General features: G+C 41.4%; 1 protein-coding gene across 3 annotated transcripts in view; it reads left to right on the plus strand.

Annotated features, from left to right (window-relative positions):
* LOC115142667 (mitogen-activated protein kinase kinase kinase kinase 3-like) overlaps nucleotides 1–14,878 on the plus strand; it is a 76,582-nt gene that overhangs the window by 59,206 nt on the left and 2,498 nt on the right. For all 3 annotated transcript variants that reach the window (XM_029682300.2, XM_029682301.2, XM_029682302.2), the window contains 17 exons: nucleotides 4,025–4,063; nucleotides 5,964–6,026; nucleotides 6,829–6,886; nucleotides 7,279–7,498; nucleotides 8,517–8,623; nucleotides 9,498–9,539; nucleotides 9,942–10,026; nucleotides 10,336–10,415; nucleotides 10,695–10,755; nucleotides 11,328–11,445; nucleotides 11,537–11,595; nucleotides 11,938–12,041; nucleotides 13,640–13,811; nucleotides 13,982–14,050; nucleotides 14,338–14,430; nucleotides 14,620–14,690; nucleotides 14,786–14,841. In XM_029682300.2, the coding sequence (XP_029538160.1) occupies nucleotides 4,025–4,063; nucleotides 5,964–6,026; nucleotides 6,829–6,886; nucleotides 7,279–7,498; nucleotides 8,517–8,623; nucleotides 9,498–9,539; nucleotides 9,942–10,026; nucleotides 10,336–10,415; nucleotides 10,695–10,755; nucleotides 11,328–11,445; nucleotides 11,537–11,595; nucleotides 11,938–12,041; nucleotides 13,640–13,811; nucleotides 13,982–14,050; nucleotides 14,338–14,430; nucleotides 14,620–14,690; nucleotides 14,786–14,841 (1,497 nt within the window). The remainder of the gene's footprint in view (nucleotides 1–4,024; nucleotides 4,064–5,963; nucleotides 6,027–6,828; nucleotides 6,887–7,278; nucleotides 7,499–8,516; nucleotides 8,624–9,497; nucleotides 9,540–9,941; nucleotides 10,027–10,335; nucleotides 10,416–10,694; nucleotides 10,756–11,327; nucleotides 11,446–11,536; nucleotides 11,596–11,937; nucleotides 12,042–13,639; nucleotides 13,812–13,981; nucleotides 14,051–14,337; nucleotides 14,431–14,619; nucleotides 14,691–14,785; nucleotides 14,842–14,878) is intronic.

Genomic DNA, 14,878 nt, shown 5'->3' on the forward strand with positions numbered 1-14,878 from the left:
AGACTAAGGAGATGATTGTGGACTACAGGAAAAGGAGCACCGAGCTCTCATTGACAGGGCTGTAGTGGAGTAGGTTGAGAGCTTCAAATTCCTTGATGCCCACATCAACAACAAACTAGATTGGTCCAAACACACCAAGACAGTCGTGATGAGGGCACGACAAAGACTATTCCCCCTCAGGAAACTAAAAAGATTTGGCATGGGTCCTGAGATCCTCAAAAGTGTCTACAGCTGCAACATCGAGAGCATCCTGACCGGTTGCATCACTGCCTGGTACGGCAATTGCTCGGCCTCCGACCGCAAAGCACTTCAGAGGGTAGTGCGTACGGCCCAGTACATCACTGCCTGCCATCCAGGACCTCTACACCAGGCGGTGTCAGAGGAAGGCCCTAAAAATTGTCAAAGACCACAGCCCCCCCAGTCATAGACTGTTCTCTCTACTACCGCATGGCAAGCGATACCGGAGTGCCAAGTCTAGGACAAAAAGGCTTCTCAACAGTTTTTACCCACAAGCCATAAGACTCATGAACAGGTAACCAAATTGATACCCGGACTATTTGCATTGTGTCCCCCCCCAACCCCTCTTTTATGCTGCTGCTACTCTCTGTGTATCTTATATGTATAGTCACTTTAACTATACATTCATGTACATACTACCTAAATTTTCCCGACCAACCAGTGCTCCCGCACATTGGCTAATCTGCATTGTGTCCCACCACCTGCCAACCCCTCTTTTTTTGCTTCTGCTACTCTCTGTTCATCATATATGCATAGTCACTTTAACAATACCTACATGTACATACTACCTCAAGAAGCCTGACTAACAGGTGTCTGTGTATAGCCTTGCTACTCTTTTTTCAAATGTCTTTTTACTGTTGTTTTATTTCTTTACTTACCTACACACACACACATACCTTTTTTCCCCGCGCCATTGGTTATAGCCTGTAAGTAAGCATTTCACTGTTGTATTCGGCGCACGTGACAAATAAACTTTGATTTGATTACCCCGGCCAAACCCTAACCCGGATGACGCTGGGCCAATTGTGCGCCTCCCTATTGGACTCCCAGCCACGGCTGGTTGTGATACAGCCTGGACTCGAACCAGGTCTGTAGTGACGCCTCTAACACTGAGATACAGTGCCTTAGACCGCTGCACCACTCGGGAGCTCGGGAGTATAAGTGTAAGATGACTAGGCAAGTTGCATTCAGACCTGGATTCGAATACTATTTGACATTTTTCAAATACTTTCACTGTTTTCTGTAGCATATCTGGAGTGCACTTTTGCCACTAGGCAAGGCTGATCAAGCCCAGATAAATTATTTGAACCCAACTCTGGTTGTATTGCACTGAATCTTAATGGGAATCTTGAGCTTGTGTAGTTTTTTCCCCAAACTTTTTCACTCTCCTTAAGTATTTTATTTATTTGTAGAGACCGCCATTAATGAAGGGGAGGGGGATAAGAGGGGAAGATGGAGATTTGAGAAGGCCGGTGGGGCGTCGAGACAGATGGAGTGTCACACGAGTGAGACAGAGGCGAGAGGTGCCGCTCCCAGTTACACTAACAGATGGGCCTAGTCACAACCTGTGAAGTTTGAGCTTTCCACACAAAGCTATGCGGCACCCTTATACATTATTAGTAATAATATGACAATCTGGTCATTTAGCGTAGCCACAACCTGTGATCCTAGGGCTTTCCACACAGAGCAACATAACAGTACTAGTAATAATATGATAATTTGGTTATTTAGCTTAGCCACAACCCGTTTAGGTAGTGCTTTCCACGCTAACAATGTAACAACCTGTCTTTATACAGGACTAGTAATAATATAATATGGTAATTTAGTTTAGCCACAACCTGTGTCGCTAACGCTTTCCACACATAGCAACGTAGCATCCTTTCTACAGTACTAGTAATAATACAGTATATTTGTAGGTAATTAAGCTTAGCCATAACATGTGAAGCTAGCGCTTTCCACACACAGCCTAGCAATGTGGCGTCCACTGTTCTTATACAGTGCTAGTAATAATCATTAAATGGTCATTTAGCTTAGCCACAACTTGTGTAGCTAGCGCTCTCCACACAAAGCAACATGCTAGCATCCTCTCTTAAACAGTAGCCTACTATGCAGACCCTGGCAACATCTCTGATCCAGTGCCACTATGACTATGCTTGTATCTCATGGTCCAGGGGCATAAAACAAGTCTGAAGGACAAACTTGAAATGGCCCCAAACCAACTGATGATCATTCTACTCAAGCTCAGCCCTGGGATGCATATTTGTCCTAATCATTTCAGGGAACTGAAGTGGCTTCCAGTTGACCTCCGGGTGGTGCAGATCAAAAAATGTTTTTTAAAGTTCTACATGACCTTGCCCCCAGTTACTTGTCTGGTTATTTTAAATTCATTAGACTCTCATAGCCATCACACCAGAGGCAGTGTTGCCAATATCAGACCTCTGCACTATAGGAGCATGGCTGGAAAAAGCTATTTCTTTAACACTGGTGCAGAGGAATGGAATGGTGTACCAAACCATATAAAATCCATCCCTACGCAAAGGAGTTTTAAGATAAACAAAACAGGCTCAGCAGTTTTAACTCCGCTTTAAACCTTCACACAAATGACAAAATAACATATTGGTTTATGACAGCAATCCATGCTTTGGTTTAGTTTCCCTGGGACTGTTCCTGTTTGTGCCGCAAATCCCATTCAAGTCATGGGACCGATAATAGCATTTTTCGTGCATCATATTCAAAACATCTATAAGTGACTTTGTTAAGCTTCACAATCAATTTGACATACTTTCGGATGATTTGAACGTGATGTACGGAAAATGCTAATATCGGTCCTGTGACTTGAATAGGATTTGTCCCACAAATTGAAAAACGTTAGCATGTGGAAAAAATGACAGGGAAACTAAACCATATCATGGATTGCTGTCATACCTTGTCCATAGACTGCTTACAGGGTAAGGAAACCAATGTGTTATTTGGGTTAACTAACCCTTTAAGAAATGATTTATGGGCAAAATGCTTTAAAGAGACACAGGCTAAAAGAAAGTATAATTGGATCAATGAAGGTTACTTGGTCATCTATTTTATTCCTTTTACTCTTTCCTCCCCATTGATGAGATGTATTTTAGATGTACACTACCGTTCAAAAGTTTGGGGTCACTTAGAAATGTCCTTGTTTTTGAAAGAAAAGCATTTTTTTTATTGATTAAAATAACATCAAATTGATCAGAAATACAGTGTAGACATTGTTAATGTTGTAAATGACTATTGTAGCTGAAAACGGCTGATTTTCTTTATGGGATATATACAGTTGAAGTCGGAAGTTTACATACACTTAGGTTGGAGTCATTAAAACTCATTTTGGCCCGTGCAGGAATCAAACCCACAACTATTGTATTGCAAGCATCATGACAAAACTAACTGAGCCATCGGAACCACCAATAGAAGATCGAGTAGCCTACTGCTGAGCATAGTGTGTTTGAGAGGTTGTTGTGCACTAAGGGAACCCTGTCAGCTTTGATGTAAAAAAAATAAGAATGTTCAGCCAACATTCTTTCTACCTATTGAGAGGTTTCGCCGAGTGCTAATTCATAAAACATAAGTAGCCTTTTTTTTTTTTTTTTGCTCTTCCACAATCACTTGGCAATTTGTTTGTTGGAACTGCCCCCAGTGCACGACCCCGGGTCGCACTAAATAATTAAAATCCAAGACATGGAGAAACAGGTGACAAAGTTATTTTACAAGAAGGAATATGGCTCCACTGATATTTTTAGACAAGATATCAGAGGTTGGTTGGGTACTTTCACAGCATCTTCCGAAAAACAGACGGGAAATCAGCCTTTGAACGATCCATATCAATCTAGCGCCGTCTTTACACTTCAAGTCAATAAAAGCCTTTTTGTAAAACAGTGTTTTGGTAAATCGTCTCCCTTATCCTCAACCATTCCCTGCAAGTACCCATTGTGTGCAAATGTAAACATGACAGTATCTATCTCCCTTTATCTCGCAACAGGAGTCTTCTGAAATCGGTGGAGGAGGAGCTAATCCAGAGGTAGGCCCAGCTGTGCTTTCCTTCCTGTCCCCTTTTTTCTAGTTTTTACTCCTCTTTCTCTCTCACACACTTTATGTCTGTCTGTCTATCTATCTATCTCTTCCTGTCTTTTCACTGAAACTGTATTTCTCTCTTTCTATTTTTTTCCTATCCTCTCTTCTCATTTCTGTCTCTTTATTGGACAGGGCTCACTTGGAAAAATAAATGTGGCTTCCCTGTTTAAATAAAGAATTTATAAAATAAAAGTTATTATCTCTGTCATCTCTTTCTCAAACTATTCTATTCTCATCCCTTTTCCCTCATATCTTTTTCTCATCTTCAGCCTCTCTCTCCCTCTGCCTCTCTCCCTCGCTTTCTCACTCTGCTTCCCTCTCCCTCTCTCTTTCTCCTTCCCTCACTTTTTCTTTCTCTCGCTCTCCCCACCCCTCTCTCTTGAGCCTCTTGCTCTTGCAATACTCAATATTTAATGTGACCTAACCTTCTGCCTCTGTGCTTGTCCGAGTGATATGGACGACTAATTTGCTTTAGAACCACTCCCGCAAAGACCGGGGGGGATTTCTCACCCTTGCTGAGGCGTTAAAGCCGTATGGCCAGTTATAGCGCAGCGGGGACTGAAAACCAGCGGGATGTCCGCTATTGTTTATTGTGGTCTTTGTCTTTCGGCAGCTAGGGTGGTATCCCGCAGGCATGCATTAATTCTCAAAGTTAGGGTGAAAGAAAATACACCTCATGCAGGAAAGATACCTGCACACTAATTTCCAATACACAAGTGACGAGCAGGTCAGCTAGCCTGGTCCCAGATCGGTTTGTGCTGTGTCGACAACTCCTATGTTCATTGTCTTGGCACACGTGATGTTTGGCAAAACAGCACAAATAGATAGCTAGACTCTGTTCAAAATAAGGCAATGACTGTTTCGGATGTCTTCTCTACTTTCATATTTGTTGATGAAATGGCACTTACAGAAGCAGGGCACTCTCAAATGTTGGCCGGTTTCACTACTAAAGGCGTCAGCTGCTGGCGGCTATCCAAAGTCAGCTAGGAGAACCGAATGAGTGTGCTCACATACTCCCTTAAAAGACCTCTGCTTGAAAAAACCTGGGAAAAAGCGGCAATAGTACTTTTGTTCATTTTGAGATGCCATAGCCAGTATACACTTCCTCAAAATAGACAGAATGAATCAAAAATAACTCCAGAAATATCATTAATTTTGACGTTTTTGCAGAGGAGGTCTTAGTCGTGCAATTTAATATCTAACTAAGATGTTTGGTGCAGTATTTCTGAACAACAAAAATGGCATGAAAACGAGTCGCTTCGTTGAATGACAAAGACTTTAAATGAGGAATCCCTACTGTTAAATAATCACTGATGAAGGGGGGTAGATTCGGCTTCCAACTTTTAAAAAAACAACAACTGTGTGCCCGAAAAACCCCCAGCGAAGTGCAAAACGAACAAAAACCTCACAAAATGTTGTCATAATATATCCACAAACTCTTCTGATCGGTTTCGGTTGGGAAGCATGGAGACACCTTATGGTAGACCTCACATTGAAATGGATAATGGTGCTTAGTATCAAATTTCACTGTTGAAATGTTTTGGACATGAGGTGCCTACTAAATATTTTCCTACATTGGACAGGAGAAGAGCATGTTTCCCACTGCTGAAATGCTGTTCAATAGGATTGTTGTTATGGGGTGGATCTTTTCTCATCTCTCCAAAGCACATAGAAGGGAGCGCTCAGCCGATTTTAAGCCACGATTGAGAAATGCCTCTCTGTACCTGTTCAATACAACTACAAATAATTGTAATGTATTAATCCCAGAGGGGCAATTACAAAGGCATTAATAGTTGTATTAAAAGTTGTATTGAATTGAAATATACATCCCTCTTCTTCTCCCTTAGGGGACACGAGACTCATTTAGATGATGATGATGATGGTGGTGACCATGATGATGAAATGCAACAGTAAGTCCTACTGTCTTCAACCCCTTTCTCCTTTCAATTTAACATCTGGCCTCTTAACATTTAATCTGTAAACTGCAGTTATGAATGTTTCGTTATGCAAATGATTGGAACGGGCTACTCTGCTAGGGGCCAGGTTCATGTCTATTAAGCGTTTCTTATTGGACAAGTCCAGATAGTCCGTATTATATTTACTCTGTTTTCTTCCATTTGATGCTTAATAATGCCTAATAGTGCCTAATGAACGTGACCCAGGACATGCACTGAGTGTATGAACACCTGCTTTCTCCATGACAGACTGAATCCAGGTGAAAGCTATGATCCCTTATTGATGTCACTTGTTAAATCCACTTCAATTGGTGTAGATGAAGGGGAGGAGACAGGTTAAAGAAGGATGCTTAAACCTTGAGACACTGTATGTGTGCCATTCAGAGGGTGAATGGGCAAGACAAAATACTGAAGTGCCTGTGAACGGGGTATGGTAGTAGGTGCCAGGCCCACTGGTTTGTGTCAAGAACTGCAACGCTCAACAGTTTCCTGTGTGTATCAAGAATGGTCCACCACCCAAAGGACATCCAGCCAACTTGACTCATGTGGGATGCATTGGAGTCAACATGGGCCAGCATCCTTGTGGAATACTTTTGATGCCTTGTAGAGTCCATGCCCTGACAAATTGAGGCTGTTCTGAGGGCAAAAAGAGGGGTGGTGCAACTCAATATTAGGAAGGTGTTCTTGTACACTGTACACAAAGGTATAACTGTTAGTACAATAATTTGTTCTAATAGTTGTGCCCTCTCTCTCTTAGTGCCAAGGGCTCCACATTGCGGCCCAAAGAGCCTCCACCACCGCCTCCCAACGTTAAGGTATGTGTTCTTCAAATGACTCATTGTCCATCGTATGAGACTGAGAGCGTAGTGTTTCCTCACATATCAACCTGTAAGATGATCTCTTTTCTACAGTGTACACACAGGAATCATTTTTGTGGCACCACTTTAAATTGAACATAGCACAACACTTGTTCATATTTCCTATAGCCCTATTGTGTGCAGTAGAGCATAAGACTTTACATACAATGATGATGATTCCATGTTGACGTGTGTGCTTTTATGCCGATCATGTAGCGTTGTAGGTCACATCAATTTCAACTTTACATTTTTTTTTTTTTAAACTTTTTTTTTTTTTTAAACTTTTTTTTTTTGTTTGTTTAAATTCAGTTGACCTCCAACATTAACCCTGTTTTGTCTTTTGCTCTCAGCCCATCCCCATTCCACAGGATAGTGCCAACTCCCACGCTCACCATGGCTCCCCTGCTCACCATGGATCCCCCGGTCTCTACGGCTCCCCCGGTGACCATGACGACCACGGGGGGACCATAAAGCGGTGTCCGGCCGCCGAGAGCCCCGCCCGCTCTGCCACCCATGTTCCGCCCAGGCCGCCACCCCCCAGACACCCCCCACACAGGCAGCTTAGCTTAGGTAGGTAACGTAGTCTACAGGCATGCTCACAAACTGAATGGGTGCATTCTGGGAGTGGTGGTATCCCCTATGTCAGAAATGCATTAATGCTGGTTTTCTGATCTCCCCTGCACTTAATTGGAGAACCAAAGCTGTGGTCCCCTTGAATGAATGAATGGGTCGGTGGGTGAATGAGTCAATTAATAAATGAATGAATCAGTCCGTCACTTCTATTCAACTCATCACGATACCAACCACAATACCCAACTCGAACCACTTAGACAATAAGTGTGATGATGCTGAGATAAAAGCTACCACTGTTTTCAGGGATCTCTCCTTCCAACCCTGCCAAAATGTATCCACTCACTCTACTAAACTCAAGAAGCTCCACCCCATTTCCTCCATGTCTTAGCCAGTCAGCTTTTCCAAAGTGGACCCTGAGTGTGTGTGTGTGCCCCAGCTAGTATTTATAGCCCGTTTAATTAGGAGCAGTGGTGTGACTGGTGTTGTGATAATGTCACATACCCACTCTGCCACATGAGTCACCTTCCAGTACACACACACTCACACAAACTTCCCCAGTTTCCACATCCTGTCTGCTTCGAGTAGTCTGGTGGCAGGGGCCAACTTTCAAACGAAGCTCCCTGTCCCTCACGTGTGCATCGCAATAGTTTCCCTCCCCTCATCATCTTTCCTTCGTCTGCGCTTGACGTGAAAGAGCTGGACTAGTACCTGGGCTATTCCATCCTATTGTATTCGCCTGTCCTGTTGTTTTCAGATATGTCAAGGAGAAGAGACAAGGACGCCACTTTAGACTATTGAGACATAGTCTTAAGTTTAATCACAGAGGCGATCTTAGTCGTATCAGTGTCTTGTTTCAGCACAATTGTTGGAATTGCTCAGTTCCCACAGAGCCACATATTCTCTTGCTTCCTTTTCACTCTCCACAGCACCATTCAGATTGTGGCTATCGGGAAATCGTTTAAATAAGTCATGTAATATTTAAAAATGAATCCATAATTAATTTCCCTCCCAACAGGCAATGGGTTCAGCTCGTCAGAAGTGAGTGGGGATGCTGGTGGTGCCGAGAAGCAATCTACTATGCCACCTAGCGTCACCACGAGGAAGGACAGGAAAGAGATTCCGGTAACATCATAGTAATGTAGCCTTGGTCAGAAACTGTGCGTAAAAATTGGTGGCAACACTTTCTGTGAATAACTTGTGTATAATGCACTTAAAGTGGATCTTGTCAAATCCGTAGTGCATTATAAGACTTCCTGTAAGCATTGTGTTAAACATACAGGTTGTAAAGTTCATTATATTGATAAGTGGTCGTGGCTGTCATTAATTCATTAATACCTATAGTGAGGTGTTTATTATATACATAATGCATTTTTGCATAATGTATTCATAATGAATTACACACAGTGCTGGTTCATAGCAAGTGTTATATAGACAGTTTCTGACCTTTTCACATTTTTACACACTCATTTGACTATGTGTTACCTGAAAGTAAGTTATTTGGAGAATAATTTATGTAAATGGTGATTAATTCATGTCCGAACAGCTTTGATAACAGGCTTACATTTTCATTGCAACCTATATAATTATGTGGTTTTGCATTATGACTAAACGTAAATCTTCTCGTTCTTCTTTAGAAGTGGATTTTTATTCGCACCCAGAGCTATGAAGAAATAGCATTTATTCTATGTTTACCTCATTAGTTACTCATTAATAAGCAACGACTCATGAATTAAAGATCGTGTGTGTGTGTGTGTGTGTGCGCGTGTGCCCCAGCTAGTAGTTCAAAGTGCTACTGTGTCATTCCCAAGTTATTACAGCACTGCTAAAGGCAGAACGATAACATTGTTAACGTATAGTTAAATAGAACTCTATAAGATCCACATATCATTTTTTATATTTAACAATATTACAGTATAACATACAGTATATTTGAACTATGATTGTTAATCATTCTACGCTGACCTTGGTATGATGATGTCATTTCCTGTTTCCTCAGAAACCAATCAGTAATGGCCTTCCCCCTACGCCAAAAGTCCACGTAAGTCTTAACACCCCTTACCTGCTCTTACACACACGCATTGTCAAGTAGAAAACTATAACTCTGCGCTGTAGGAAAAAGCAAATGAGCACTAAGATACAGAAACAAAAGCACAAATGTGTTGATTACACATTCACTATCTAAATATTTTATGTGAGTTGTAATTCATTCATTAGCAACCTAAAAGTAGTAGTGTTTAGTTCACAACACATTTCTAATTACCGCGACTCTCGAGCTAGAGATCCTGCCACAACTTTGTTTCAAAATAAGCAATTTATTATATTGTACTGAATTTATAAAGGGCTTTTCCAGGTGCTCTACATTGTGATATGCTCTACATTGATCAACTATAACTAAACACCTACATTCCTCTACATCTTGTTTTCTATTTTTGCTGCACAGATGGGAGCCTGTTTCTCCAAAGTCTTCAATGGCTGCCCTCTAAAGATCCACTGTGCGGCGTCTTGGATCAACCCCGACACGAGAGGTTCATTTCTGTCTAACTGCCATGGAACCTGATTCCATCAATTGATTGAGTTGAAGCATTTGATAACTTTATTTTTCAGTCTTGCGCTACCAGTCGTCCCACCGTATTCTTGTTGGAGAAAGGCTTGGAGAAGCCTAGAGCAGGAGTCGAAGCTAACTTGATTTGAAGTCTTACCCCATGTCTTATTGGCAGTTTGCGTGTGCTACTATTAGTTTCCTTCTTAGGCAGTGTGCTAAGCAATGTGTGTATTATCCAAGTGTGCCAGTCTCTCTGTGCTGCAATACTTAATTGTTTCATTCTCTGTTTTAGACCAATACCTGCTATTTGGCGCCGAAGAGGGCATTTACACTCTAAATCTCAACGAACTACATGACTCCTCCATGGAACAGGTCAGTGTCTTATTATTTCATTTATATTATCTTGTTGCCAGTAAATTAAAATTGTTCGATTTATGTGAAGGTGGAAAATATTCTCTTATCGCATCATACTACAGATTATAGTTCAATTTGAATGCTTCCTCCTGTGTGACTCAAGTAAAGGATTTGAGGATTGATCCACAATGTTTTATCCACAAGGATTTGAGGTTTTATCCACAACTGGTCAATAAGACACGTATTATGATTCATTGTACCACCTACTAAAAACTGAAACATGTTTTTATTCCCTAGCTCTTTCCCCGGAGGTGTACGTGGCTTTATGTCATGAGTAATAGTCTGCTCTCCATATCTGGTACGGATTCATCATAGAAACCTGTATTGCCACACACACATTGCTAATATATCTCAACAAATAACAAAAAATGTTACATTGTTTGTTTTATTTGTAGTTTATAGAATAGATTCTCCAGACACATCACACACATTGTATTTTAATTACATTTTTATTTAACCTTTATTTAACTAGGCAAGTCAGTTCAGAACAAACACTTATTTACAATGACAGCCTACCAGGGAACAGTGGGTTAACTGCCTTGTTCAGGGGCAGAACGACAGATTTTTACCTTGTCGGCTCGGGGATTCGATCCAGCAACCTTTCGGTTACTGGCCCAACACTCTAACCGCTAGGCTACCTGCCACCCCAATGACAGTGACATACATTAAAAACATAAACCAAAAGCAGCAATATGTCATCAAGAGCATTAGTCTTATTTTATCATTAAATATGCACTCGTAAATATAAATCGTAAATACTACTTGTCAATACTTGCTTCAGATATACAAGCAGTTAGACACTGCACTGTTTGCGTGAAAATCTAAGATTTTCAAAGCATTCAAAGGTGTGTTCGTTGTGTTTTTTGGCAGGAAAAGCTTCTCAGCTCTACTGTCACAATCTGGCGGGTCTGTACGAGCATGCTCGACAGATGCAGAAGCTGCCAATGGCCATCCCCACCCACCGGCTCCCAGACAAAATCATTCCAAGGTAAGAAGATGGCGATGCCTCTGTGTGTAGGAGTTTTCTGTGGGAAAAGTCCCACTTTTCCGACTAAATTCCTTGTTATTGTGGTTTTTAGGAAATTTTCCATCTCCAATAAGATTCCCGACACCAAGGGATGTCAGAAGTGCTGTGTGGGTGAGTAGAGATGTACATTCTCTTTTTTATTACTCTCATGCTTTTTCTCTCTCTCCCCCTTAGTTTTCCCCTCTTTCTACATCCAACCCCTTACTTTCTCACAAGTTGCTACGTCATCTTGGTACAAGATTGAGAGTAGTTGCTACACTACTGTGTTTCTTAGATGCATCACTTCACTACATGTAATAAACACAATACTTCTCCATTCCCCTTATAACCAATTATGACAACAACCTCTTCATCTGAGTACCAATAGTTGAAAGGTTTTTGAAAAAATATTATTGTGGTCACAGCTTAGTATGATTGACAACCCCGGCTGACTACCAACAATTTCCCCCTTAGTGAGAAACCCTTACACGGGCCACAAGTACTTGTGTGGGGCCTTCCAATCCAGTGTGGTCATGTTGGAATGGGTGGAGCCCATGCAGAAGTTCATGCTTATCAAGGTAAGAATTTTTGCATCTGTGTGCATTTATTTAGTCATCTCTTTGTGTTTGCCAGGCTCACGGTTTACTTCCAAACCTTTGAGGAGTGCTGACAGCACATGTCATAGCCATATGAGGTTTCAACCAAAAACAATAAAGCATTGATGGTAGCTATGCTAAGAGCCTCCGGGGAAGACAATCCACAACCTTCCGCTAACTGTCCTGTCAAATGGAGGTGTTTGAGATATGCTAAGAGACATCCCTTTACTTTGTAGCCTACATGCTAATGGAAACACACTTCCCTCTTCCTAAAAACACTGACTTCCCCCTGCCCACTGGCACTGGAGGTGTTTGTGTTTCATAAACATAAACTAAGCTACCCTTGCTTTGTAACCGAAGAGCTAACACTTACCCTGTCCTCTCCTAAGAACATTAACTTTCCTCTGCCATGCCCATGGAGGTGTTCGGGTTTCAGATAATCATGCCAACAAGGCTACCCTTAGTTTGTAATCTACAAGCTAATGCTAACTCTAGCCATCTCCTCCCAAGAACATAATTTTAGATTAGCATGCTAGAGTCTAGACCAAGGAGTTCTTAGGTCAGTCATGATCGTAGAATTGACATGGTGCAATTTCTAAATTTGATTGTGCATCAGCAGTTTTTCTCTTATGTCAGTCACTGATAGTCAGTCAATTAGCCCATGTCAGCAAACACATTTTTCAATTGCTAAAGTTAGTTTAGCAGCCAGCTACTAAACTTGTTATCGTGATCGAAATACCGGTCGGGGGCCCCCATTGATTTTGTAAGTCTCACTTTATCATATTAAAAACTGCAAACATTTCTCTCCGCCATATTGAAAAATGTGTAGTATTGCAGGAAATTAGCTGTAAAACAACCAATTTTCTTCTCCACCCCATGACAAAATTAGTAGAATTGCAGGAAATTTGTTCTTAAATTGCAAAATCTTCTTTCCACTCCATTGCAAATGTATAGAATTGCAGCAAACTTGCATTAAAACTGCAACACGAAATTAACGCTAAAACTTAAAAAATGTCTCTTGACAGAAGGGGGTCACTCAAATGTGTTGATGTCAATTAGCCTATCAGAAGCTTCTAAAGCCATGACATCATTTACTGGAATTTCCCAAGTTGTTTAAAGGCACCATTAACTTAGTGTATGTAAACTTGTGACCCACTGGAATTGTGATACAATGAATTATAAGTTAAATAATCTGTCTGTAAACAATTGTTGGAAAAATTACTTGTGTCATGTACAAAGTAGATGTCCTAACGGACTTGCCAAAACTTTAGTTTGTTGAAAAACTTTAGTGGTTGAAAAACGAGTTTTAAATACTCCAACCTAAGTGTATGTAACCTTCTGACTTCAACTGTATATCGTACATGTTGTCACTAATACTTTGTGGTTGCGCGCACGCGTCGGCTTTGTTGGTAAACACCCCACCCGTCTACATGCCTAATGCTAACGCTCCTCTACTCGCAAGAACATCGAATTTGAGATTAGCATGCTAACATGCTAGTCTAGACCAATGTAGCATAGTGATAATGCTAACCCTCTCTTTCTAACATTGACATAGCTAATGCTAACCCTGTCTTCCTAAGAACATTGACTTTCCCCTGCCCTGCCCGATGGAGGTGTTTGAGATGCTTGTGGTGCCTGAGCACCAGTACCCCCTCATCTGTATGGGCGTCAGCAAGGGCACGGAGCTCAACCAGGTGGTACGCTTTGAGACGCTGGACCCCAACACCGCTTGCCCCTGGCTCAAAGAGTCCGGTAAGGTCTCATTCAAAGACTGACCTTGACTCCTCATTGACATAGACTTGACACAACTCTAGAGAAAATATAGTCCTATTTGATTCCATTCATAATGGAAAATGTTTGACGCTGATAAAGCAACAGATTAAATGATTAGTTGACGTTTTTATGTTTTTATCTCCTCCTAGACACTCCACAGACCTGTGTAATCCATGTGACTCAACTGGAAAGAGACACCATTCTTGTCTGCCTGGATCGTGAGTCTAGCAGCATGTCTTGGCAATCCAAAAATCGGATTTGCATTGTAATATTATCTATGTAGATTATACATGCATTGTACGTTCATTGTATGCATTGCTAATAACATTATGACAATATATTAACAGTGTATCATGTTTTATCACTGAGCAGTCCTTTAAATGAGATGGAGGGAAACTCACCTCAATAGCCACCAATGTGTTGCACCCCGCCTGGGTGGACGGCAGCCATTTTGTGCCTGGATGTCTTCAGTTTCTTGTAATAGCATCATTGTTTAACTCCTCAGGATCCATTAAGATTGTGAATCTGCAGGGGAGGCTGAAGTCCAGTAGAAAGCTTTCAGCTGAGCTGACGTTTAATTTCCAGATTGAGTCGATAGGTAATCGCCCTTGACCCCTTTGCTAGAGTTTAGCCAACACACACACACACACACACACACACACACACACACGTGTATCAACAGCTATAGAATGGAGAGCAGAGTTTCACAGTCATGTTATGATGAATGACATTCTGGTCAAATTTTGAATTTTTCATATGGTATATTAAACATCCATCTTTTCCACAGTCTGCCTTCAAGACAGTGTTCTGGCTTTCTGGAGACATGGCATGCAAGGGCGGAGTTTCAAATCTAATGAGGCAAGTATTTTAACTGTTTATTGTTGTTTTAATATGATGACTATGATAATGACTGCGATGACGTGAATATTAGATCCTGTCCATATTCCCACCAGATTACACAGGAGATTTCCGACAACACCAGGATATTCCGACTCCTAGGATCAGACAGGTGAGAAATCCATTTTTAGATTGAGGCTAAATCCGTT

The sequence above is a fragment of the Oncorhynchus nerka genome, linkage group LG15 (assembly GCF_034236695.1).
Source record: "Oncorhynchus nerka isolate Pitt River linkage group LG15, Oner_Uvic_2.0, whole genome shotgun sequence".
Classification (NCBI taxonomy): domain Eukaryota; kingdom Metazoa; phylum Chordata; class Actinopteri; order Salmoniformes; family Salmonidae; genus Oncorhynchus; species Oncorhynchus nerka.